Raw genomic sequence first — 23,750 nt, 5'->3', positions numbered from 1 at the left:
GTCGGTACATAACACCACGTTATTATTTACTGATTACATGTTTCTATATCTGCTTTGGAATCAAATGTTGAGGATCAATGTGTTCATTTCTATATGGAGCTGTTGTTGAAGTGAAATGAAATAACAAATGTCCCGACAATCAGTTAAAAGGTATCAGGCTTTATCGAATGAAATATTCTTATAAAGTGTAAAAGTTTGTTGTTTCCATAACCTTATGGTAAATTCTAAATAAGAGTTGTAACATAGCATGTCCTTGTTATTTAACACATATGAATATTGTAGGTAAATAGAATAAACTTTTGTGGAATGAAATAAATATGAGCCGCGCCATGACAAAACCAATATAGTGCGTTTGCGACCAGCATGGATCCAGACCAGCCTGCGCATCCGCGCAGTTTCATAATGCTTTTTGCTTACAAATCCAATTTCAAGAAGAGATACTGATAGCGAACAGCATGGATCCTGAGCAGACTGCGGGGATGCGCAGGCTGGTCTGGATCCATGCTGGTCTCAAACGCACTATGTTGGTTTTGTCATTACGCGGCTCATATTATTTTAATAGGGTTTTAAGTTTATAGCAAGGAGTGAGAATCTGCGTCAGTCGCTTGTAAGAAAAAACTAACATATTTTATACAGGTATTGTAAAGTAGTATTTTGGAAAATTCAAACAAAAGTTTTGGAAACTATTGGCGGCAGATATATATCTTTCTACAATTGATCAGTAATACTTTTTTTGTTAATTCTTATATTTTTCTGTATCTTTAAATACGTTTCCTAACCATTATTGAATCATCAAAGCTTAAACTTTTGCTCGTAAGTGCACATGTGTGTTTGAATAAAGTTTAACATTGTACACATGTTTTGTTGACAATATTTGAAAATTAAATATATTTCTTGAGACAATATATCACAGGAAAGCATACAAACAAATGTTTCAGCATGATTATGATGTACTTCTTTACTTTCTATATCATAGAACGTCATTTATCCATTGCATACCTCTGACCTATATATCTAATTGATCCTTTACTCAGTATATCAATCCAAATGGTGAGAGTTATTGGGAAATAAAATAACCACTTTCTCAGCTAGGAAAGAGAAACTGAATTCCTAGCTGATCTAGGAGATATTAACTACGACATTTTTATCATTAAAATCGCCGACTATACCCAAAGGCCAAACTATACATATAATTGTCTTGTTCTAGAAGGTTATTGTATCATAGATTCCCTACGGTTCGGTGATGAATCAATGTTGTCTATTTTGTTTAGAAAGACACTGCTTTGTTGAAAATATTATTCAGGATTTCATTACACGTTATTGAACATATTTAGAAAACGTAAATCAAATTCGAAACCTTAAATGAAAATAATTTATGACCATTTTGTAGAAACGGATTGGTTTAATACATGATTTCAAAGAATTTCAAATACTGACGCACTTTTTATCATAGTACAAAGTTACATTGATGAGTTATTATAACCTGTGTTAATAAGAGATTAATACAGGGTTAAATCGATACTGAAATAACTTTCACAATATTCTTTTGAACTTACATGATAACCGCTGTGAATGTTACGAAATTCAAAAGTTTACCAGTTCACGTTAAATGTTGACTTCTGCTTAAGCCAATGCTAGGGGACTTGGACGGTAGCTTGCAATTACCACTTACATCCTTAAACAGGCTCAATCAAACTTAGTCTGCAACATTTTCAATAATTAAGTGTTGGGCTCTATTTTACATTATTTAATATCCTCTCTGTTTTTAACAGAATTTTATTTTTATAGATAATAGATTAAATAATTGTCTAAATTATGATGAGACAATAGATAATCTACTTTTCATTATAAATATTGACATTATTTGAAAGTGGCAAAGTGCAAAATTAAGTTACGCGTACAATATAGTGGTAATATTTGTAGCCTGAAATATGAGATGCATGGTTTTTTTTCTAATAAACCATTATTTTTATACAGCACTGAAAAAGTATAAGATTATTTTAATGTTAATATGTTTTAACAATAGTTTTATACAGAATAACTGATTTTGTAAGCTCTGCAATTTGAACGATGATGCAGATTGTGTTCTACATAACACTGGATTAATATTTCACTTCAAAATTAGTAAAATACAAACAACAACACGACTAACTTTGCATATGATTGTGATTTATTACGATATGAATTTGAGCATAAAATAATTCAAAGCACTGTTATACATTGATTATAAACACACAAAACCAACCAAGTTTTAACAATTCAGTGAAACTAGCCATGTTATTTTAATTCAAAGTTATGTATATCACGAACTAATTTCGATAATTTGATAAATGAAAGGTACATTTCTTCCGTGGCATGTCTCTGCGTAATCAATAATTAATAGAGCAAGAGATATAGTTAAATGTGTAAATGGTAAGAAAATGTATTTCCTATCAAATGACAATAATCTATGATAACTTAAATTTTCTATATTTTGTTTTATAAATTGTCCCCGCTAATTTTATGTTATACAGGCAAAACCAGATTTAATCTTAAATAATAAATATAACAAACGATATATCTCGAATAAAAATTTTAAACTGACTTTAGACAAGACAGTAGAAATGAAATATCACTATATCTTGCCGGAAATTTTTGACATTGGGGTGCCAGATGTGCCACGTGCTATACAAATACTCATTTTAGCGCATTAAATGACTTAACTGCGTTAAAATAAAGTTATTTAGGCGTCATGTACTACTATTATGTGCATAGGATGACGTCATTTCGTCGTTATGAATAAAGTTGTAAATTCCTAGGGTATTGAAAAATAAGTTCAAGATGAAATTGCATCCATGTAAAAATATCCTATTCTAAATGTGATGTAGTATGGCAAAATATGCAAGAAAAAGTATCTAATATGTGTTTGCGCTTCAGATTTTAAAATGCGTCTATTGCTAACCATCCGATGAGTGGCAACCCGGCAAGCCTCGTAAACTCTCAGTGGGCGGGTTATCTTCGAGACGGACATTCCAATCCCAACCGTAACACATGACAAATATAATTATTATTGTATACAATGATGCTTATAAATTTCATTATTCGTATTCTTTAACAAATTACAACAGATTCATTTTTAGACACTTTTAAAAAAACATCTCAATATTGCCTGAATGACTTGATGAAAGAAATGTTCCATTCAAACATTGTTTTTTTTCTATTTTAAGCAGATTAAGTGTCTGAAAACAGACGCAATTAATTAAGAAATAATATATCCCAAACTGTGATTTTATCGCTCAATAACATCTCTGTTTGGAGTTCGGATGCGAGGAATTATATCACGAGGGCGTAGCCCGAGTGATATAATGTTGCGCATCCGAACGACAAACAGTGATGTTATCCAGCGATAAAATCACCGATTTGGATATATTACTTCGATTCTAACACGACATAAAAAAATAAATGCTGCCGTACCTGCTATTAAGCAAAATTGCGCCTGATTTGTTTCCGTACTTATTGTCAGCGCGTCGGATTTTATAGTGGTTACGTCACATGTATAATGATTACGTCACATGTCTAAATATAGAATAATACACATTTCAGATTTAAAAACCTCTTTTAAAATAGTTTAATTATTTCAACCTATAGGTGTCAATGTATCACCTCTTGTTTCTCTTGATTCTAGCATTGTTCCCTCCTTAGAAATAGCGATTTCAAACGTTTCTTCTGGACAATCAATAATATCTTCTGGTTCTTTCTCTTTACCGTCAGATATTTCAGTATCTTCTGTATTAGAACGATATCCATTCCCTTTATCAAGCGGCTCTGGTTCTTCTACATAAGTTTCATTTTCACCTTCTTCTTCTTTGTTTTCGGTCATTTTGTCAATACTTGTTGTTTCGCTGGATAAATTAACATCAGATTCGGGGATTCCCGGTGTTACGCGCTCAGGCCCGATATCATCAGTCGATGCTGCACTTTCAATGGTCAGCGTATCTTCCGCTTTACCTGTTGAGTGACCCTCTGTTTCTTCTGATGTCGGCATGACATTTGAGTCCAATAAGGAGCCGTCATCCCTGAAGAATGTTGACTCTTTTTCTTCTGTATTATCCATAAAATTATCTTCCTTCACAATAAGGGGTGTTTCTTGGGAAATTTCATCGATTTCTTCTTTACCAGTACTTCCGCTCGACTCCTTTAACTCTTCCCTTGAACAAGAAATGCTTACAGTTTCATCGGCGGGCTGTTTTAAGCTTACGGCGCTAGTTGTGGTTTCTGTTTTTGGAGATGTTTTACATCCAGTGTCATCATGTACTGATTGAGTACAATCGTCATAAAGATTGGGTGGAACTTGAGTTAGATAGTCAGTATTTGATTCTGTTGATGGAAATGGTGGTGCAGATGATGCTAATGATGTGCTGAAATATTGTAAAGGATTTGATGAATAATTCTACAGTCTTTGCTGTCAAATCAATTGCATCTTAAATTACCATGAGGTGAATATGTACTTTAACATTCAAGACATTTAATTCTAAATGTATAATTAATCTGTAAGTAAGGAAACTCCCAAAAGTCGGAATAGATAAGTGACATTAATGTGATACATGACGAACCAATCCTCATTTCTACGGCAGATTACAAAAGTAAGTAACAGCTAATGACAATGATTTCTTTTATGTATTTATTTACTTATTTGAAATTATTTTTCCTTATGCAACAGTAACTTTATTTTTATGAATCCACGCTGTTATCGTATCGCATATAACAAAAATAAAATAAAACTGAATTTTAATACATGAAATTAAATTGTACTGTCTGGAAGGTAACTGATGTATTAAAAAGGGTTAATACTACAAAGAAACAGTGGTGGTAAGCATGCATGGCAGAAACTGGGCTTAAACTTTAAACTCGGTTTGATATAGAATTTTAAAGAGGTGATCATTTTGATTTTTGCTTTTTCAATGAAGTCATGACTGTAATAAAGTTTAACTTTGATTGTAGGCTAATGACAAAACATAAGAAGTTAAATAAACAGATGTAAACCCTTGTATTTTGGGCACGCTAGGAGAAAATGATACTTGTGATACTTGTTCTCTATTACTTTCATATTACATTTGGAACGTTTTCTTACGTTTTTGTGGATATATTAGTGTCTTCTTTTTCAGTCATTGAATCAGGACTTGATTGTCAAAATCATGTTGTTGCTATTTCAAATTAAATGCTTTAATTCATTTTGGATTAAATAATGTATCGTTGTAATGATAATTGATTGCTGTACTAGATATAATATATGATAAACAAGATCAACAAGGAAAGGCGGCGTTCAATGAACGCAACCCCCACACGGTCAGTAATTAGACAGTAAGACAATAATTGTTGGACGTTTTGATTCAAGCAAGTCATATTTGTTTAAATATATATCTGTAAGTCTTTGTTTAACTGTTTGAAGACATACGATTTTTGCATTTTATGCTAACCAAGGCATTCCTATTTCAACTTATATGAGTTAAAACATGTCGATCCAAATTGATATATTTATAAGTTATTGTTTCCTTTAATATCTTTTCTGTTAAATTTAAGGTTTGTTACCGGGTGTTCTTTTTCGTTACTTCGCTTCTAGTATAAGTGTCGTAATGAACAGGTACGTTAATACAGAAAGTTTGATATATGTTTTAAATAACAAAATAAAAGAAAGTAGGTAAATACTATAATTTCCATCACAATGACCTTGACCCCAGTGTCTGCAAACTTCCACAAGATATACAACATACCTAAGATATCAGTCAATGATTTAAGAACTTTTTTATAACAAGAGCGATCAGTAATCACATGTGTCGCCTCATGATGGCCAATTTCATGTTGGGACAAATTTTGTGACAGACGGACAGACAGACGGACAGTGCACAACTAGACTTGGTACTGATCATTCCTGTAAAGTTTGGATAAAATTGCACCAGAAGTTTATGAGGAGTAGTCCGGACAAGCTTTTGCGTATCTGGCAACACACAGAAAAAAACACCTTTTTATCAAAGGGCCATAACTCAGCCGAAAATCATTCAACCGGAAAACCCGTGCAATATGCGCAAGGACTTGAGCTACAGATCAATCCTGTAAAGTTTCATTGAAATTGCATTAGTGGTATAAGAGAAGTAGTCCGGACAAACTTTAAAAATAAAAATTATTAAAGGGCCATAACTCAAAAAAAATCATTGAACCGGAAAATGCTGACAATATGCACAACTAGACTTGGTACTGATCATTCCTGTAAAGTTTGGATGAAATTGCACCTGTATTTTTTGAGGAGTAGTCCGGACAAGCTTTTGAGTATCTGGCAACACACAGAAAAAGAAACCTTTTTATCAAAGGGCCATAACTCGGCCAAACATCATTCAACATGAAAACCCTTGCAATATGCGCAAGGACTTGAGCTACAGATCAATCCTGTAAAAATTCATTGAAATTGCATTATTGGTATAAGAGAAGTAGTCCGGACAAACTTTAGAATTAAAAATTATTAAAGGGCCATAACTCTGACAAAAATCATTGAACCGGAAAATGCTGACAATATGCACAACTACACTTGGTACTGATCATTCCTGTAAAGTTTGGATGAAATTGCACCAGTAGTTTACGAGGAGTAGTCCAGACAAGTTTTGTGATGGAATGACGGACAGACGGACAGACTGACAGACGACGGAGAAGTGATCCCTATATGTCGCCACTACTCCGTAGAGGCGACACAAAAAAGATGTCCTGGAGGACAGTGTTTGACAAAAAAAAATAAAGAAAGATTTAACCAAGATAAATATATTTATAATTATTATATTTCATTATAAGTATCAAGAATAAAATTGAATGTACAAATATTACACAAAATATAACAAACATATCAAAAGAAAGTAAGAAACAAACAGAAAATGTAATGAAAATTAAACATTCAGTAAAACCTAATATTCTTAATACGAATGATGAAACAATGATTAATCTCAAAGCATTGGTGTTGGAAAAATAACTTTTATTGTTTGCTATGTGCTGCTGGAGTATCTGGGTAAAACAAATAAAATTGTAAAAAAAACGTGTTCCGCATGCAGTGAAAATTCTTGAAATATAAATGCCAGAGTAATAATTTTAGTGATGAAGTACATATGATGATGATGATAATGATGATGATGGTGATGATGATGATTATGACTAATTAAATTATAAACGTAGAGTTAAAAGTTCACACGTGTCATAAGAAATCATTAGTGCCTTTAAGGGTTGAGGCATCAGACTTGCAACCACCATTTTACCCTGCATGATAGTAAGAGGCAAATACCCAGGATCGAATTATTGGAGTCAATGCATCTGTATCTCCAGCAGGTGAAGAGGCTTTGAACCCTGGCCCCGTGTTCACTAAGAAAAGATCAGGATCAGAATCAAATGATCCTAATTAATACACTTGTTACTATATATAGTAACAAAATTGCCTATGATTTCAACTGATTATGAGTGTCACGTGACCTATTATGAGTTTGCGGCCCGGGGCCGAGAACTAGTTATCAGCCCGCAGAACATGTGCACGTGCACAAACTGAAACAATGACGTCATATTTTACGTCATCAAACAGTTAACTGTAAAAGTGAAAGTAGGTTGTCAGCACGAATCGCTTTATTTTTTATTATGAGAGCTTTAAAAGCGTATTTAGTACGAACACATTTTTGTTACTATTGAAATTTGAAGAAATAATACGACAAATTCATTCCGAAAAAAGTGAAAATAAAACTTGCTTCTTGATTCTACTGCTTTGAACACACAAACAGTAAACATCTCTGTACAGAACAGTAGAAGAGTAGAAAAAAATTCAAGGAATGAACTTCAAAGTCTATTTGTTTTGATCTTTTTTTTAATGCTACTATTAGATCTACCAAGTGTATTAAGGACATTAATACACGGCAGGAGAGGGCCGGAAGATGATAATCGGCCCTGAATAAATAATGACCCTCGGGCTAAAGCCCTCGGGTCCATTATTCATTGTGCGGGCCGATTATCACCTTCCGGCCCTCTCCTGCCGTGTATTAACCTCTTATTACTTTATTTCCATTGTATTGTAAAACTAAAATTGATTTATTTTACTAAAATTGAATGGTACATCACCATAATGTACATTATTACTGATCGCAAAGAAACAATCCTATTTTAGGGTCAAATCCACGAATATTGAAACAAATACAATCATAATAGAATCAAAATAAGGAACATTTTTAGGATCAAGATCAATATTTGGATCTACTGTAAAATGCTGATATCTTTTAAGATAACAATTAATGAATTCTAAAATTAAATAGACATGTTATTTCAAGTTCTATTTAATCAAGTTACTATTAAATATTTCATACACGAGGATAAACAATGGAGAATATTCGAATTTTTAAATTTGATCCTGATCTAGATCCTGAGCCTTAAATCTTTATGAACCCGGAGCCTGGTGTTGCTTTAAGTTTAAGTTAGCCGGAATCATCTTTCCTGTCTCAGCGCAATATGACCTTAATTGTGTCGGTGCTCCGTAAACCAAACAAAAAAACAAAAATTTTTGTTTTCCCCGTTGCACCTTCATGTTTCGTAATCAAAAGGAGGCCAAACCCCAAATTTTTTTTGTAAAAATTTTTAAATAAAGAAATGAAATTTTTGAAAATAATTTTAAGAAAATATATATAAAAACAACACCGAATAAAAAAAATATACTATGGGTTTGGTTTAAAAAAAGTTGTATACATTTCAAAATTTGTGAATTTGTCAAAATCAAAATTAAAAAAATATTTTTAAAAGTTTTTAGCAAGTTTAAAATTATGAAAGCTAAAAAACATTTAAAATTGTCAAACTTAAAGGGGATGAAAACGAACCACATCTAAAAAATAGGGGGTTTTTTTGAAATTTTGGTAACGAAAATTTTTCACACATCCCATATTTTAAAAGAGTTTGTGGAAAATTTAGGTAACGAAGTTAACACACATCTATATATAGAGAGTTTGTGGAAATTTAGGTAACGAAGTTAACACACATCTATATATAGAGAGTTTGTGGAAATTTAGGTGATGAAACCCAACACACATCTAAATATAGAGAGTTTGGGAAACTGTAGGGGATGAAAGCACACTTCTATATAGAGTTTATGGAACTTTGGGGATAAAAGCAAACGTTCTTCGATATAATTTTAGTTGGTAAAAGCCAACAGATTTAGAACTAATGTATATAAAGATAGAGCTTGTGTTGTATTTGCTGAAAGCTATTACATATCTGCAAATCACTTCTTTCGGTCACATGAACTTCACACAAACTGTTCTACTTAATTTCGATTTGTGAAAATATCGTTTCTGTTGTACAGGGGATTGATATACAAAACGAAATTGTCACAAAACATGTGACATATTAGTACATTTCTTTTGTCATATATTTATAAGGAATTTGTACGTTTTTTCACATGTGTGAAGAATTCGTATTAATAACATGTAAATTTTGATTCTAAGCGACTTTACAGTAATTGCAAGGAAACTTTTTATCGACATATGTAAAAGGCACATAACATACATGTAATATCAAAGCAATGGAATGTGTGCAAAGTTATACAAAAAGAAATGTGTAATTGTTTAAAAACAAATAAGAAATCGAAGCCTAAAATTATAACAAAAAAGCAGTGTCTATCAGAACTACACTTTTACCTCGTAAATCTACAACATTTCTATTTCAGATATGTAGTTCTATTTCAGATTTCTATGTCTTAACAAAATATGTTTACTACATCTAATAAAAATGAAGTTGACAGCAAATCATACCGGCAAATGGTATATAACAGAAAAGCACAAAAAAATGACGTTTTTTCAAATTTGCCCCTGGTTTAACCCTTAACGTCTGGGGAATTTGTATTTCCCAAGCGTGTTTTTAAAAAAGGTTTTAAAATTTTCAGGGGTTTTCAAAAAAAAAAAGAAAAAAAGGGGGTCCCACAATAAAAAATTTAGAAGGACGGACATGGGGGGGCGGACGGGTTTTATTCTCGGGAAAGGGGGTATATTTTTTTTAGTTTCAGAATTGGGGTTAATGAAAGAAATTTTCCCCTGAAATATATTTACAGGAAAAAACAGTAGAAAATGTCAAACAAAGATAAGATTCCTTACAATAAAAAATATAAAAAGCAAAAAAAAAAAATAATAATAATAACAAAAAATCAGATGCACTGTTGTAAAAAAACTAAATAAACTAAAGTGAGAACAAAATAGAAAAAATCTACTAGGATAAGCAACATTTTACAATCTCAAAAAACAAGCTTTAGATAAAGACAGTAGAGAGAACATGTCGGATATGGTGAAGGTTCCAGCCTACCAGTCATCTTCGGTGTCTTTGTGAGCCACTCTGTTATGTCTGAAATAATAATATCACATTATGTTTTACTTAATTTAATATTTAATAAATATAGTATTCCAGTTTTTTTATTCATGGACTATTGTAATTCTGATGGTACATAAAACTAAGGCAGTGTCAGGTGCCACTTTTTTTTTAATTCTTTAGAAAAATTAAACATGTGTTTGATAATGTTTTAATAATGGATTAAGTGAATGTTAGATATTCGACAACTGAAAGAAAGTAGCGCTGAACATACAGTAGTGATGTGTAGTAAAGGTAACAAACTATTCTGATTTTCATACAAAATTCTAATTTACTTAATAATATACCATTTGCAAACAGAACAAAATGAGCAAAAGATAATTTTTGTAAATATGGTAATTGAGTTGGTTGTTTGGGAGCCTATGACAAAATACCAAAGGTAGAATTTTTTGATAAATCAAAATTATTGCATTTCTATAGCATAATGTTCCTTTAAAGGCCAAAAAGGGGGCTTTTTTAAAAAAATATTTCTAAAATTATTTAATAAATTTTTTATGAATTTTAAAATTTTTATGGACTGAAAATTTACATTATGTAACATTTTAAAAGACTCAAATTGTTAAAAAGGAAAAAATTTTCAGTTCAAAATTGCATAATCATGGGGAAAAAAGTTATAACAGGGTTGGAACAGACCAAGTTTTTGATTAAGGGGAAGAATTTCTTCATCCAGAATTTGCTTTTTTTATGGGATTTCTTTGTGTTTCACTGAAATTAAAAGGATAAAAAATGAATTTATTTAACATTTAAACAATAATAAACAATATAAATGGGTTATTGAATAAATTAATGATATTATAAAAGATTTTTTACAAAACGTCAATTGTGATATTTTTGACAGGACGAAAAGCAGTTTGTTTCGATGTATGTACAATTTCATGTAGGTCTAGACCAAAAACTTGTGTGCAAAATTTCAGATCAATCAAATATTTTTTTCCGGAGGAGCTTTTTTAATGATAAAAATGAACCAAATTGTAAACTCAGCTCAGCGTAAGAATAGCATAAAATACATATTTTTCGAATTGTTTTATTATCTTTTTCATCTCTTTCCGTTTTAAGTGTTCCAGTTTATCTGACTAGTGTGTAAGATTTAAAACAAAGTAAATTTCGGGTCCCTTTAAAAAAAACTAATTTTTGCTAAACTTTTTTTTCATTATATTTTCTACGAAAAATTTTAAATTTTTTAAATAAGGATGTTCAGGGTTACTGCGTTTATTTTTTTAAAAGAGAAAAATATAAGGTTTAGCTTCATAAAGGGGAATAATCTAGTAAAAGTATAAGGAAGTGACCTCGCAGTTATGGCCCTGCAAGTAATGTGCGAAGTCGTCATTATTGTTTCATGAAAAATTAGCTTATACATGTACATAAAACCATGACAAAGAGTTACGCTGACGCAGTCGTCTTGCAGGACGGTTTAACCCTACTTCTCAAAGAATAATCGAGGGCAATAAACTGAGCAATATGATGTTTTCTTGAGAAATTTGATATTGGATATTTTGTCTAATGGTCATTAGCCTTTCGCCGCTGATTCAGAAATCATGTGGGATTAGTAGTCGGTCATTTGCGGAGAATTGGGTTATAAATGATCAGATATCCGGTGAGGTGGAATGACCGTTAATATATGACTAAAATCGGCGTTTTATCCAAACAAACAAACGAAAAAAGTCTTAAAATAAAATAGACTTACGCTAAATGAGCGTTCTTTTCAGCATCAGCGGAGTATGGTGGTGGTGGCGATGAATCTGACAGTAACAAGCTACCGTCATCTGAAGTGTCCATTCTTCTAAAGTACTTTGCCAGCTTCACGGAAAATATCACAGACACCATAAAGAAAAATATAACCCATCCGAGTGAAAACCAAAATCCATTCTGTAAGAACATAACAATGCTTAATAATGCATGCGTTTAAGATAATGTAACGAAATTGTTTTTGTGATAGTGACGCCTCAACGGTCAGTTAGAAAACGAGACAACAGTTGGAACTGGCGACAACAGACATTCATGTAGCGAAGGGCAATACAGAAATGAAAATATCGTGTACTTATCTACGTTTTATGTTTTTTATAAACAAAAATGAGGCACATTTGTACCCTTATAATGCTTAGTCTGCATGAAATGTATCTATGTGGCGTCTGCAAGATGTGGCGTTGTCCTATCCATAACAGTGCTACAAGAATGTGAACTTGCAATGAATTACAAATATATTCATCTTTTGACCAATCAGTAACAAAACAATTATGATTTCTGGTCGTTAAAATGAATTAATGTGATCTACACTTCATAAACGTAACATTATTTGAGCATTCTCCAAGGCACGAGCGGGCGCTTGCGTAGAACCACTGACGTTCTGTAAGCCAGCCTCACATGAGGGACCTGTGGTTTTAAGTCAACGACCTTATTATTCCAGGCACGAACAGGCACCGGAGTAAAACCACTGACATTCCTTAAGCTACCTGGATACCTTCCTCACATGTGGGGACTGTTGTTTGGATTCAACGACCCTATTTTTCCAGGAACGAGCGGGCACCGCAGTAAAACACTTACGTTCCGTAAACTAGCTGGATAGCTTTCTCGCATGAATGGCAAAGTGGTTTAAAACCACTTCATGGACACCTGTATATGACTCATACCAATCTTGATACCAGTGTTCTATTCATTTAAATAATAATTGAGCCGTGTCACGACAAAACCAACATAATGGGTTTGCGACCAGCATGGATCCAGACCAGCCTGCGCTTCGCGCAGTCTGATCAGGATCCATGCTGTTCGCTTTCAGTTTCTCTACTTGTATAGGGTTTGTAAGCGAACAGCATGGATCCTGATCAGACTGCGCGGATGCGCAGGCTGGTCTGGATCGATGCTGGTCGCAAAACCACTATGCTGGTTTTGTCGTGACACGGCTCATATAGAAGAACAATAACGTACGAAGCAATCCATGAAGTTATAACAGAACGTATACACCAACAGGGAGTTGTAGATATTCCATACCGGCTCACAAGATCCCATTTTGTTTTTGACCTGCAATATATCAATGATAGTGAATAAGTGCCATAGAATCCGAAAATATAGTAAGTGTTATCGATCGTTAGTAAGAAATATTAAATCGAGATACTATGTTCGAAAAAAGGTTGTTATTTAAAATCTCACTTCTGTAATATCCAAGTTAGAGAAAGAAATTGCTTTAAAATCCTCTACGTTATAACATGAACTATTTTTAAACATATATTATTTCGTTCTTCAACTTATTCTTTCACTACAGAATAATTTAAGCGGGATGTAAATGTCCTAATTGATACGTGGATGAATGGTGAAAGAAATAAGTGGTCGTCCGTGTAATTCAAGTATTTTTCAATAAGCATAAACATGACAATATTTCTACGTATAAAGTGTTCTTCGAAATCAATGTCAGAAATGATGTATAAAGTAAGTAACGTATCATTGGTTTGTAAATAAACGGGGGAATGGGAAGATAAATGACATAAAACTAGAAATATGTCAACAAGACACAGCATCCCCTATATTTGAGGTTTTGTCAGTCTACCGACGGTCAGCGTGCGACAGGACAGCATGACCGCGGCTCGGACGGACAAGGAGAAATGTATATGCCTATTTCCCCACCTTCAAGTTGGAGCATAAATATACGCATGACTAGTTCTCGTAAAGACCTTTTCACACTAGGATATTCCTTAGAAACGGAAGTAGAATTTCGCGCATGCGCATACTGCGTAGGGCAAAAAAAGCAATAACGAACAAATATATTTTATCAGTATTTAGCAACGTCTTCTATATTATCGTTTGCTTTTATGTGAAGATATTAAACTTACCGCATCGTCTGTATAAGCCACGTATGAATCAATGATTGACAGAAGACGGTTTACGAATGTGTTCAATATCTGAAAATAGTAGCATAAACACTTCATGGACATGTTAATATTACAAAGCTAACTATGAAAGTACTGCATAAATATTATTCATCATTAAATCAACTAAGGTCCATGACAGGACTGAAAATATTTTAGAGGACATTATAAGTCTTCTATTCTAATTCAATTTTGTAAGAATGTTTCAAGTGTTTTTTGTATGTTGTAAATTGTAATATGTATCATAGATATCTTGTATGTAATCTGGGAAATAAAATATATATTTAAACTAACATTAAACTGTGCAATACGGGGAGAAATATGAATAAGAACACAGTTTAAGTAAACAAACTGAACGAACCGAAAAGCGAGTCTAAAACGATTTATTAAGTTGTGTGCAAGTCTAAGTATAACCTGCATTTAATGTTTAAAAAATTAATTTCCTGTTTTTTTATAGATCCATATTTTATATTTTATTGAGAAAATGCACGTTTAAAGTGGAACAATATAGATTTCTCAAAATATAGAGGTACCGTCAAATAACGTATTATAACTACGTCAAAATACGTACCGATCGTACAACTGTACTGGCATTATTCTTGATATACGTGTCCGCTGTTTGTAGACCAGAATCTAAATTATCAACCAAGGTCTGAAATCAAACGATTTAGAGAGATTGAATAAAAGAATTATAATGCAACTTTCAATGAAAGCTAAGAAAAAAATCATTCACAAATCAATTAATGATTTATTTCATCAAATACTAGGTATATCAAATGATAATATGCCTAGAAATACAGGTATTGTGACTAAACAAGAGCTATCGGACAGCCAGACAGACAGACAGGCAGACAGACAGAAAGACAAAAAGAGAGACAAACAGGGCGTTTGACTTTTACAGTGATTTCTAGTCAAACAATTAAGAGCAATGCTACCGGTATAAATTCCAGCTATATTCTATCTTACCAACTGGTATTTTTTAATATACCAACAGGTACAATTTATCATACATACCGGAATATTTGAAACAACGGCATCCATTTCAGCAACAGATGTGTTCAAAGCAGTCTGAAAAAAATGTAAAAATATTAAAGTATTAAAGGCCAGTTATGTCTTTATTGGCAGCTTTGTTGTTAAGATTAAGAAAATCCAAACAATAATCTACATGAAATTATCCATTTTATTTTCAAACCTGGGAAAACTGTCAGTGGTCTTTTTATTAAGTATACATGTTGAGGTTCATAAAAACTTCAAGCTTTTGATCAAAACTGATAAAAAATAAGTAAGATTAAACTAAACCTTATTCATTTGCTCCAAACTAATGTCATTGTATATGCATAACAATTGAACGTAATGTTTCATTATAATCTACGAAAGATCGTTGGTGACATTTCAACTTCGTAAATTTCCGATTCCGGAGTTGAAATTGTGAAGTTCAAATTATGAATTAATGAAGCTGAAATCGTGGATCAGTTGAAATCGTAAATTCGAGAAGTTGAAATCGTGAATTCGTTAAGTTATAATCGTTAATTCACGAAGCTGAAATCATGAAGTTCAAAATGTGAATTCGCGAAGTTGAAATCGTGAAGTTGAAATTGTGAATTCGTGAAGTTGAAATTGTGAATTCGTGATGTTGAAATCGTGAATTCGCGGAGCTGAAATCGTGCAGTTCAAAATGTGAATTCCCGAAGGTGAAATCGTGAAGCTGAAAATGTGAATTTATGAAGCTGAAATCGGCAAGTCGTGAATTCGGTATGTAAAAAACGTGAATTTACGGACTTAAAATTGTGGATACAAGAAACTGAAATCGGAAATTCATGAAATTGAAATGTCCGCGCCGGTCTTTCGTGAATATCAGTCGTGAATCCATGCCATACGTTAAATTTGTGAAGTGTATAAATAACATTTTCACTTATATTCTATTTTAAAGAATGTTATAAAAGCAAAAAGCAATAATAGCAAAAAATCATATATGAAAAATAATTGAGCAATCATCTTATTCCTGAATATTATCATTTAAGTCCAATAATATCGCAATTTTTAATTACTACATAACTTGAAATTTGCAATCACATTAAAATGAAGCCATGGCTTCGCTCTGTTACTCTAAGTTATGGAGCGTTAAGTAGTGGAGCGTCAGTTAGGATATAGCTTTTATGAGAATGATGAAATCTCTGAGAGTAAATATTTTTTATCGCACTTTGCGTTGTATCAGAGGATTTTTCCGAATTTTCTGCGCCGACGTACTGCTTTAAATCGATGTTGTTCTTAAAAAAATATGTGATCTTATTTAAATTTACTTATAAGCTGTTGTTGTTGTTGGTGGTGGTGGTGTTGCTGCTGTTGTTGTTGTTGCTGTTGTTGTTGTTGTGCTGTTGTTGTTGCTGCTGCTGCTGCTGCTGCTGCTGCTGCTGCTGCTGCTGCTGCTGCTGCTGCTGCTGCTGCTGTGATTGTTGTTTGTGTTTTTGATGCAGCAGCTGGTGTTGTTGGTGATGATGATGTTGTTGGTGGTGGTGGTTCTGGTGGCGGTGGTGTTGGGAGGACCAAAGTTACAATTAAGATGTGCTGCTTGATGTGGTACTTCTTGTAATTGTGTTATTATTATAATCAGTTATATTAGTAAAAGTAGTAGTGGTAGAAGAAGTTGGTAAATGTAGGGATAGAATTAGTAGTGATGGTTATGGTTGTGGTGGTGGTTAAAGTGGTAAAGAATGAGTAGTGGTGCTTGTTGTGGCAGTGGTAGTAGAGGTGGTAGTAGTGGTGGCAGTGGTGTAAGTGGTAGATGTAGTGGTATTGGTGATAGTAAACTTAAAGTAAGTGGTAGTGGTCATGGTGTAGCGGAATTGGTAATGGTAGTGGTAGATGTTGTGGTATTAGGGGTTGTAATTTACTAATACAACCTTTTCATTGTCTCGTAAATCTTAATACAGATATGAGCCGCGTCATGACAAAACCATCATAATGGGTTTGCGACCGGCGCAGTCTGATCAGGATCCATGCTGTTCGCTTACAAACCCTATAACAAGTAGACAAACTGATAGCGAACAGCATGGATCCTGATCAGACTGTGCGGATGCGCCGGCTAGTCTGGATCCATGCTATTCGCAAACCCATTATGTTGGTTTTGTCATGACACGGCTCAGATATGTTATTGATAAACTTCATATTTAAATATATTATTACCTTATTACTCTCAACGTACACATATTCTTCGTCCTCTATCAATCTAAGCTTATTTGCTTCTGCTTGAATAGCTGCCTGTTATAAAATCAATATTAATTAAATCACCATAAAAGTGAAAATCAAATATATCCAATGGACCATAGAAAATAGGCGCCAGTGCTTTAAATTAATTATTGTATCTATAAATAGGGTGAGTGGCATTTATAGAAAGTAAAATAAAAATGATATCGCATAAATATCGGTACAGTGTTAATTGCTAAATATTTTTGTCAGCTTTAAGCAGTAAAATAATAAAATATTTTCTCATGTATCAGGTAAGTTTATATCAAATCAATATAGCTTTACTGTGCTTGAACTTTCGTCAATAAACATTTATTCCTAGTAATATAAGGGATCATACTTTCAGCCTATATATCAATGTTCAGACTGAAAAAATCATGGGTTTCGATAGATGCACATGTATGTAAATAAAAAAATATGTAAACACAAATTTTTAAACATTAAAATAATTTTAACACTATTGTTTTTTTTTCCTTGCCAAGGGAGATAAACAATATTTTTTTAGTCTTAAGTGTTATTTGAGTAGCTCCCCTTTGCGTGATAAGCTTACCTTTGCTATTGCGTTACCTAAACCACTGGCATAATCATCTAGGTCCTGCGCTAAACTACTCAAGTTCACGGAGGTTATATTTGAGCCAAGCTGTAACAGAAAATTAACAGTATATTCATAATATAGTTAAAGGTGATCAACTTTATATTCAAATACATACATTCTCAATAACTTTTACTAAGGTAAACATAAAACACAACGCTTTAATCATATTACCAGGACAAATGTATCAATCAGCATCCTTTAAATGAGCCGCGTCACGATAAAACAAACATAATGGGTTTGCGACCAGCATGGATCCAGACCAGCCTGCGCATCCGCGCAGTCTGATCAGGATCCATGCTGTTCGCTATCAGTTTCTGTACTTGTTAAAGAGTTTGTAAGCGCACAGCATGTATCCTGATCAGACTGCGCGGATACGCAGGCTGGTCTGGATCATGCTGGTCACAAACCCATTATGTTGGTTTTGTCATGACGCGGCTAAAATGATCTTTTTCTAGTAAGTAAACACACTTATATTTGGCTATTTAGATAAAAACAACAATTATGTTGACATGGCTATTCGCGACCGGCTGTGTTTCCTCGTTAGAAAAAGTATGAGAACAGAATAATATATTTTTTAAAAGTTTTTTTTTCGGTAATGAAGACTGTGGGTTGAAGTGATGTCTCACCATTTACAAACTATGTTTGATTACTTAAAAAGCTCAACATCACTACACTTATTCTGATTGTCATCTATTCATTGTCCATATCTCGGACAGTTTTCTAGAAATACTGACCTCAGTATAGAATTCAGAGAAGCTTATATTGACCGCGTCTTTAAGATCTGTCAATTGTGTTTTAAGACTTGTAGAGTAAACTTCTACGGATGAAAGATCTACGTTTACTTGGTCAACTTCCGCCTGCACATCTAGTGTCTGAAATAATCATAGTGTTAGATTTAGAGAAAAGCTAGGTTCACTAACCAACGACAATGGCCCCTAATTAAAAAAACTAAAACTATAAAAAAAACTAAATTTTGTGTTTTGATTTTAATAAACAACACTATAACATTATAACAATCGTTTACTTACTTAACAATCTTTGTAATATAATATTATTGATACATTTTCTTCGAAACCTATTCTTGCAAAAAAACTGGTAAAATTTCATAACCGTCTAGGGGTATTTTGTATGTTATAATATTTTACCAAAATCTTTCAATCTTTTGACCATTTTTCGTTTGTGTTATAAGAGAAATATTCCGAAAATGTTTATTCATATTCTGAAATTATTATATTACAAAAAATTTGGTTACGAAAATTTATTCAGCGAAAGAGACAAAAGATTATTTATGCATTTGAGTTTTTCACCTTAAAAGAATTCAAAATTTTTGAGAAAGCAAAGAATTATATTCATGTAGTAAGTAATTAAAAAATAATTATTGCTGTATATATGAATCAGCTGATATTAAGACAGAAAGCAAATGACAGAAAATTAAATGTCCTTGAAGGCCACGTTCTTATCATTTTGACACATTACAACATTTAAGTTTAATGTTTACCTTTGAATAATTCAACATATCTGTCAAGTCGAGTTTGTTGTCCAGTTTAAACGCAGAGAAGGCACCTTCGCCTGCCTTACAAGCCCTGTGATATAATGAAGGTAACAAATACATTTGAGCCGCGTCACGACAAAACCAACATAGTGCGTTTGCGACCAGCATGGATCCAGACCAGCCTGCGCATCCGCGCAGTCTGATCAGGATTCATGCTGTTCGCTTTCAGTTTCTACACTTGTAATAGAGTTGGTAAGAGAACAGCATGGATCCTGGTCAGACTGCGCAGATGTGCAGGCTGGTCTGGATCCATGCTGGTCGCAACGCACTATGTTGGTTTTGTCGTGACGTGGCTCATTTTAACACTCTTACACAAATTAAACATGCTTAGTATATTTAGAACAGATTTCACGAAAAATGCAGCTAAACTGAATGTCAAATTTTACACAAAATTGCCAATTTTCTTCCCATTTTTAAACTTTTTTCGGCGTAAAACGATAATTTTTATAATAGCATAAAAAAAAATAATAATTTCCGTCGAATACTGTAGAATCTAAAATAGTTTGCGTTGTGATACACATAACAGTTGCCAAGGATACGCGACTACTTTATGTTCCAAAACTGGCTTTGGTGGTCAACAACTTTGACGTCATATGTACAAAAAATGGCTGAAACTATTGGAATAAAATCAACGGAATCTACTCTGAAATATGTTCAACTAATAACTTGCCAATTTTCAAGATGCTACTCGAAGTTCGCAACGTATCTCGTTCTACCTTAAGCTTTGTCCACGTGCTCAATATGTGCGATCATGAAGTTTGACTGTTCCAAGGCTCTAAGTTGAATGGTTCTTCAGTTACTGTGGCAACGGTTTTTACATTTAAACTTACATACTTACATTGTCCATGACACTTGATCATAGTAAATGATAGAAGTCTTTTACTTTTAACAGGAATTATAAAGGTTTTGTGTGGCGGGAAAATCAAATGCCGTGTACTTGTACTTACTTTAAAGCCCCAGTCAGTTGAAGTGGGATTGTATCATTGTTAAGGAGAGCATCCGCCAAAAAGTATTTCCCCTTGCCTACCTTCTCGTCACTGTATATTGTAAGGTACTGTAACAATATTTTATGCTTTGTTAAAGTTAATGATTATATGATTTCTACACGCCCATCTGATAACTGCAATAACCGGTAACAAAATATTTTAACTTTCTAACGTGTATTTTGTCTGGACAATCGTGCAGGTATTTTAACCAGCAATTAATTTATGAATTCGAAACGAATAGTCTGATATTCAAATATACGAAAGGCGGTCTAATATTCGAATATGAACAACTAAGTACTAATGATTCTGTGTCTCTAGAAATGAGTTTATCTTATTCTGTTTCATTAGAATAGAGACTACTGTTGAAAAGTATATTAATCGTCATTAATTCGTCACTATTGTAATACATAATTATAAAATTCGTATATTAAATTCTAATCGTATTTTAAAACACATGACTTTTAAACTGTGTATTGTGTAATACTCATGGTTAACCTTTTATAAACTTTTAACTTCAAACAAAACAATTTTGATATTTATTGGACTGTTTTATTTAAATGTGCATTTTTTTTTCTATTTCTGAAAATTATATTTTACCCGTTCGAGTTCATCTAGGTCTGTGACAGGTTCACAAAACACTTTATGAATGGGTGCTCCAGGCATGAAGGTGAAGGTAGTCAGTAGCATCAGTAACGCCGAAAATATGAAAATCAAAGCTGCCGAACTGGAAGATAAAACCAAAAGTAATAATACCGTGCCTAGATCAAGGAACGAGATTCTTAATAGCGCTAACAGGACACCGTGCAATATAGACAAAATGTTTGATCTATTTGATCCTAAATATCTTAAATGGAATTGTCCATCTTTCAATTTTTACATTCATCATTTAATCGAAATTTTCAAAATAAGTTCGAATTGAATATCAAACAGTGCAGACCATGATCAGATAGCACGGATGTACCAGTTGATCTTGGTCTGCACTGGTTGCTTGGTGATGATGCTTATTCAGTTGCCTTTATTATGCTTTGATTCAATCAAGACACGTTTTAGTAACAAGAGCTTTCTGTAGGGCAACGTTCTCGACTTTTCTCGGTGCTTGGAAGTAATGAGAAATAGCATTTAAAAAAGATTGATATATTGACCACCTCCTGTATGCAGGTTGGGGACATGATGGTAAACAGGTGTGCAAAATATCAAAGCCATATGTCAATGGACTTTGAAAATATTTGAGGATGTACGCTCTGGAGACTTGGATAGCTCTCCTTATTCTTCGAATAGTCGAGCTAAAGTGATAAACCTAAGCCATTCTGTATATGTTTAAGAAGATTAATAAATGATTTACAACGGGTTTCATATATTGTAACCAATGCTTGCTCTGTTATGGGAAATTCTAAATGTAACGCACACGTATATCAAATTTGCAACTGTTACAATTAAAAGCATGCGAAAAAGATTTTACAGAACACGTGTGTCTCTCAAGCTAAAACCTACAAGTTTTGAATCAATTTTGAAAAAAAAATGATATAAAAGATGATATAAAAGATGGATACATACACCATTAGCATGATTCCACCGCAGTTGGAAACACAATTTCGCCGGTGCGGCGGGGTGGAGATATCCGTGCCGAATATACCGAACACAAGTCCGAGCACGGCGAACACTACAACCAGTAAACATATCGATGCCAGACCAACCCCACCATACCATCTGAAATAATGTAAAAAGTCATTTTTCATAATATGCATGCAATTATCTTTTTAAGAAAGCAAGATTACGTAATAGAAAGAGCATCGAAACACGAGGCTATCTGATTTGTACGAGGGGGCGCAGCCCTCGAGTATTAATAAGATTGCCGAGTGTTTTGATGTTCTTTCTATTTTGTATCATAGTCAAACATAAAAACACGTTCCCTGTTGATAATTTTTATTTATTTCAATATTATATCAATATAATCTTGTGGTCGTCACTGGTGGTTCTTTTTAAATTTTCAGAATATCACAAGATTTTTGTTAATTATACTAATTTTCAGACTGAATGCTTGAAATGTGTTTGATAATATAACTATTATTGTTTTATCGTTGTTGTTGTTATTGATATTGTTGTTTACAATAGTTGTTCGAAATACAAATTGTGACAAATTATACATGCGATTTTTGAGCTAGCTCGAAATTCAATCACTGTTCGAAAACCAACTTTTGAAAATCTTAAAACTTCCACTGTCACATACAGTGGCTCAAAATACATGTACACTTAGTTCTTCAGAACTTTGAACTTTGGTGTTGAAAGTGATTTGAAATTCAACTGGTACATAAAAAGTGACAGTGACGATTTGAGCCGCGTCATGACAAAACCAACATAATGCGTATGCGATTAGCATGGATCCAGACCAGCCTGCGCATCCGCACAATCTGATCAGGATCCATGCTGTTCACTTAGAAACCCTATTAAAAATAGAGAAACTGATAGCGAATAGCATGGATCCTGATCAGACTGCTCGGATGCGCAGGCTGGTCTGGATCCATGCTGGTCGCAAACCCATTACGTTGGTTTTGTCGTGACGCGGCTCATTTGTATTTACTTCACCTGTATTTGTCATATTGTTCTAGCAGGTCTTTATAATCTTTTATATCTAGAATTAGCTTATCCAGATCGATTGTTGCATTTTCACCGCTTATCTGCAAAGGTATAAACACAATATCTTCAATAAGAGCAAACATATAGACATAAATAACCACGATGAAAGGACTAAGGGATGTAATTCAAGCTAATTTGTATAATTATCCTATTACGTATTCGTTTTTCTTCGAGAAAGTTGCGTCAGAAAAAAGAAAAATGGATTAACCCCCCCCCCCCCCCAAAAAAAAAGATATGAATTTTAATTAGGCTTTGAACTCCATTAAGCTACAAGAATGCAAGGTGTTAGTCTAACGAACACGAAAGAATTCAAATTTCTGAGTAACTAAGTGTAAATGTTTTTTGAGCCACTGTATGTGACAGCTTTAAAGATCGCTAACAAAATGTTAATTGTTTATTTTCATGAAAATACATATTTACCGGTTCTGAAACTCTCTTAAAAGAGGCAAAATTTACATTATTTCTCAAAACGCAAAGTGCGCGAT

At 33.3% G+C, this 23,750-nt stretch overlaps 2 protein-coding genes across 7 annotated transcripts in view; both read right to left on the bottom strand.

Moving 5' to 3' along the window:
• Nucleotides 1-3,561: 3,561 nt before the first annotated feature.
• LOC132734952 (uncharacterized) lies at nucleotides 3,562-11,275 on the bottom strand. Its single transcript, XM_060721843.1, has 3 exons — nucleotides 11,268-11,275; nucleotides 10,336-10,374; nucleotides 3,562-4,397 (listed from the first exon to the last, which is right to left on the bottom strand). The coding sequence occupies exons 1-3, from the start codon at nucleotides 11,273-11,275 to the stop codon at nucleotides 3,617-3,619; spliced, it is 828 nt and encodes a 275-aa protein (XP_060577826.1). The 3' UTR covers nucleotides 3,562-3,616.
• A 787-nt stretch (nucleotides 11,276-12,062) lies between these two features.
• Nucleotides 12,063-23,750, bottom strand: part of LOC132734946 (prominin-1-A-like) — a 36,895-nt gene continuing 25,207 nt past the window's right edge. For all 6 annotated transcript variants that reach the window (XM_060721832.1, XM_060721835.1, XM_060721838.1 and 3 more), the window contains exons 12-24: nucleotides 23,215-23,306; nucleotides 22,186-22,338; nucleotides 21,229-21,355; nucleotides 20,593-20,699; nucleotides 19,592-19,676; nucleotides 18,828-18,965; nucleotides 18,049-18,138; nucleotides 17,439-17,513; nucleotides 15,270-15,323; nucleotides 14,827-14,907; nucleotides 14,220-14,288; nucleotides 13,321-13,413; nucleotides 12,063-12,264 (exon numbers count right to left, since the gene is read on the bottom strand). In XM_060721832.1, coding sequence (XP_060577815.1) covers nucleotides 12,079-12,264; nucleotides 13,321-13,413; nucleotides 14,220-14,288; nucleotides 14,827-14,907; nucleotides 15,270-15,323; nucleotides 17,439-17,513; nucleotides 18,049-18,138; nucleotides 18,828-18,965; nucleotides 19,592-19,676; nucleotides 20,593-20,699; nucleotides 21,229-21,355; nucleotides 22,186-22,338; nucleotides 23,215-23,306 — 1,350 coding nt within the window. In that variant the 3' untranslated portion in view covers nucleotides 12,063-12,078. The remainder of the gene's footprint in view (nucleotides 12,265-13,320; nucleotides 13,414-14,219; nucleotides 14,289-14,826; nucleotides 14,908-15,269; nucleotides 15,324-17,438; nucleotides 17,514-18,048; nucleotides 18,139-18,827; nucleotides 18,966-19,591; nucleotides 19,677-20,592; nucleotides 20,700-21,228; nucleotides 21,356-22,185; nucleotides 22,339-23,214; nucleotides 23,307-23,750) is intronic.

Source organism: Ruditapes philippinarum, unplaced genomic scaffold (genome assembly GCF_026571515.1).
Source record: "Ruditapes philippinarum isolate M1 unplaced genomic scaffold, ASM2657151v2 ctg7165_1_1_1_1, whole genome shotgun sequence".
In the NCBI taxonomy this organism is placed as follows: Eukaryota; Metazoa; Mollusca; class Bivalvia; order Venerida; family Veneridae; genus Ruditapes; species Ruditapes philippinarum.
This window is presented reverse-complemented; position numbering and strand designations above follow the sequence as displayed.

Excerpts from the sequence above, each read along its gene's own strand:
- LOC132734952 (XM_060721843.1), bottom strand. Across the intron at positions 4,398-10,335 it reads AAAGACACCGAAGATGACTG|CACATCATTAGCATCATCTG; the intron begins GTAGGCTGGAAC and ends ACAATATTTCAG.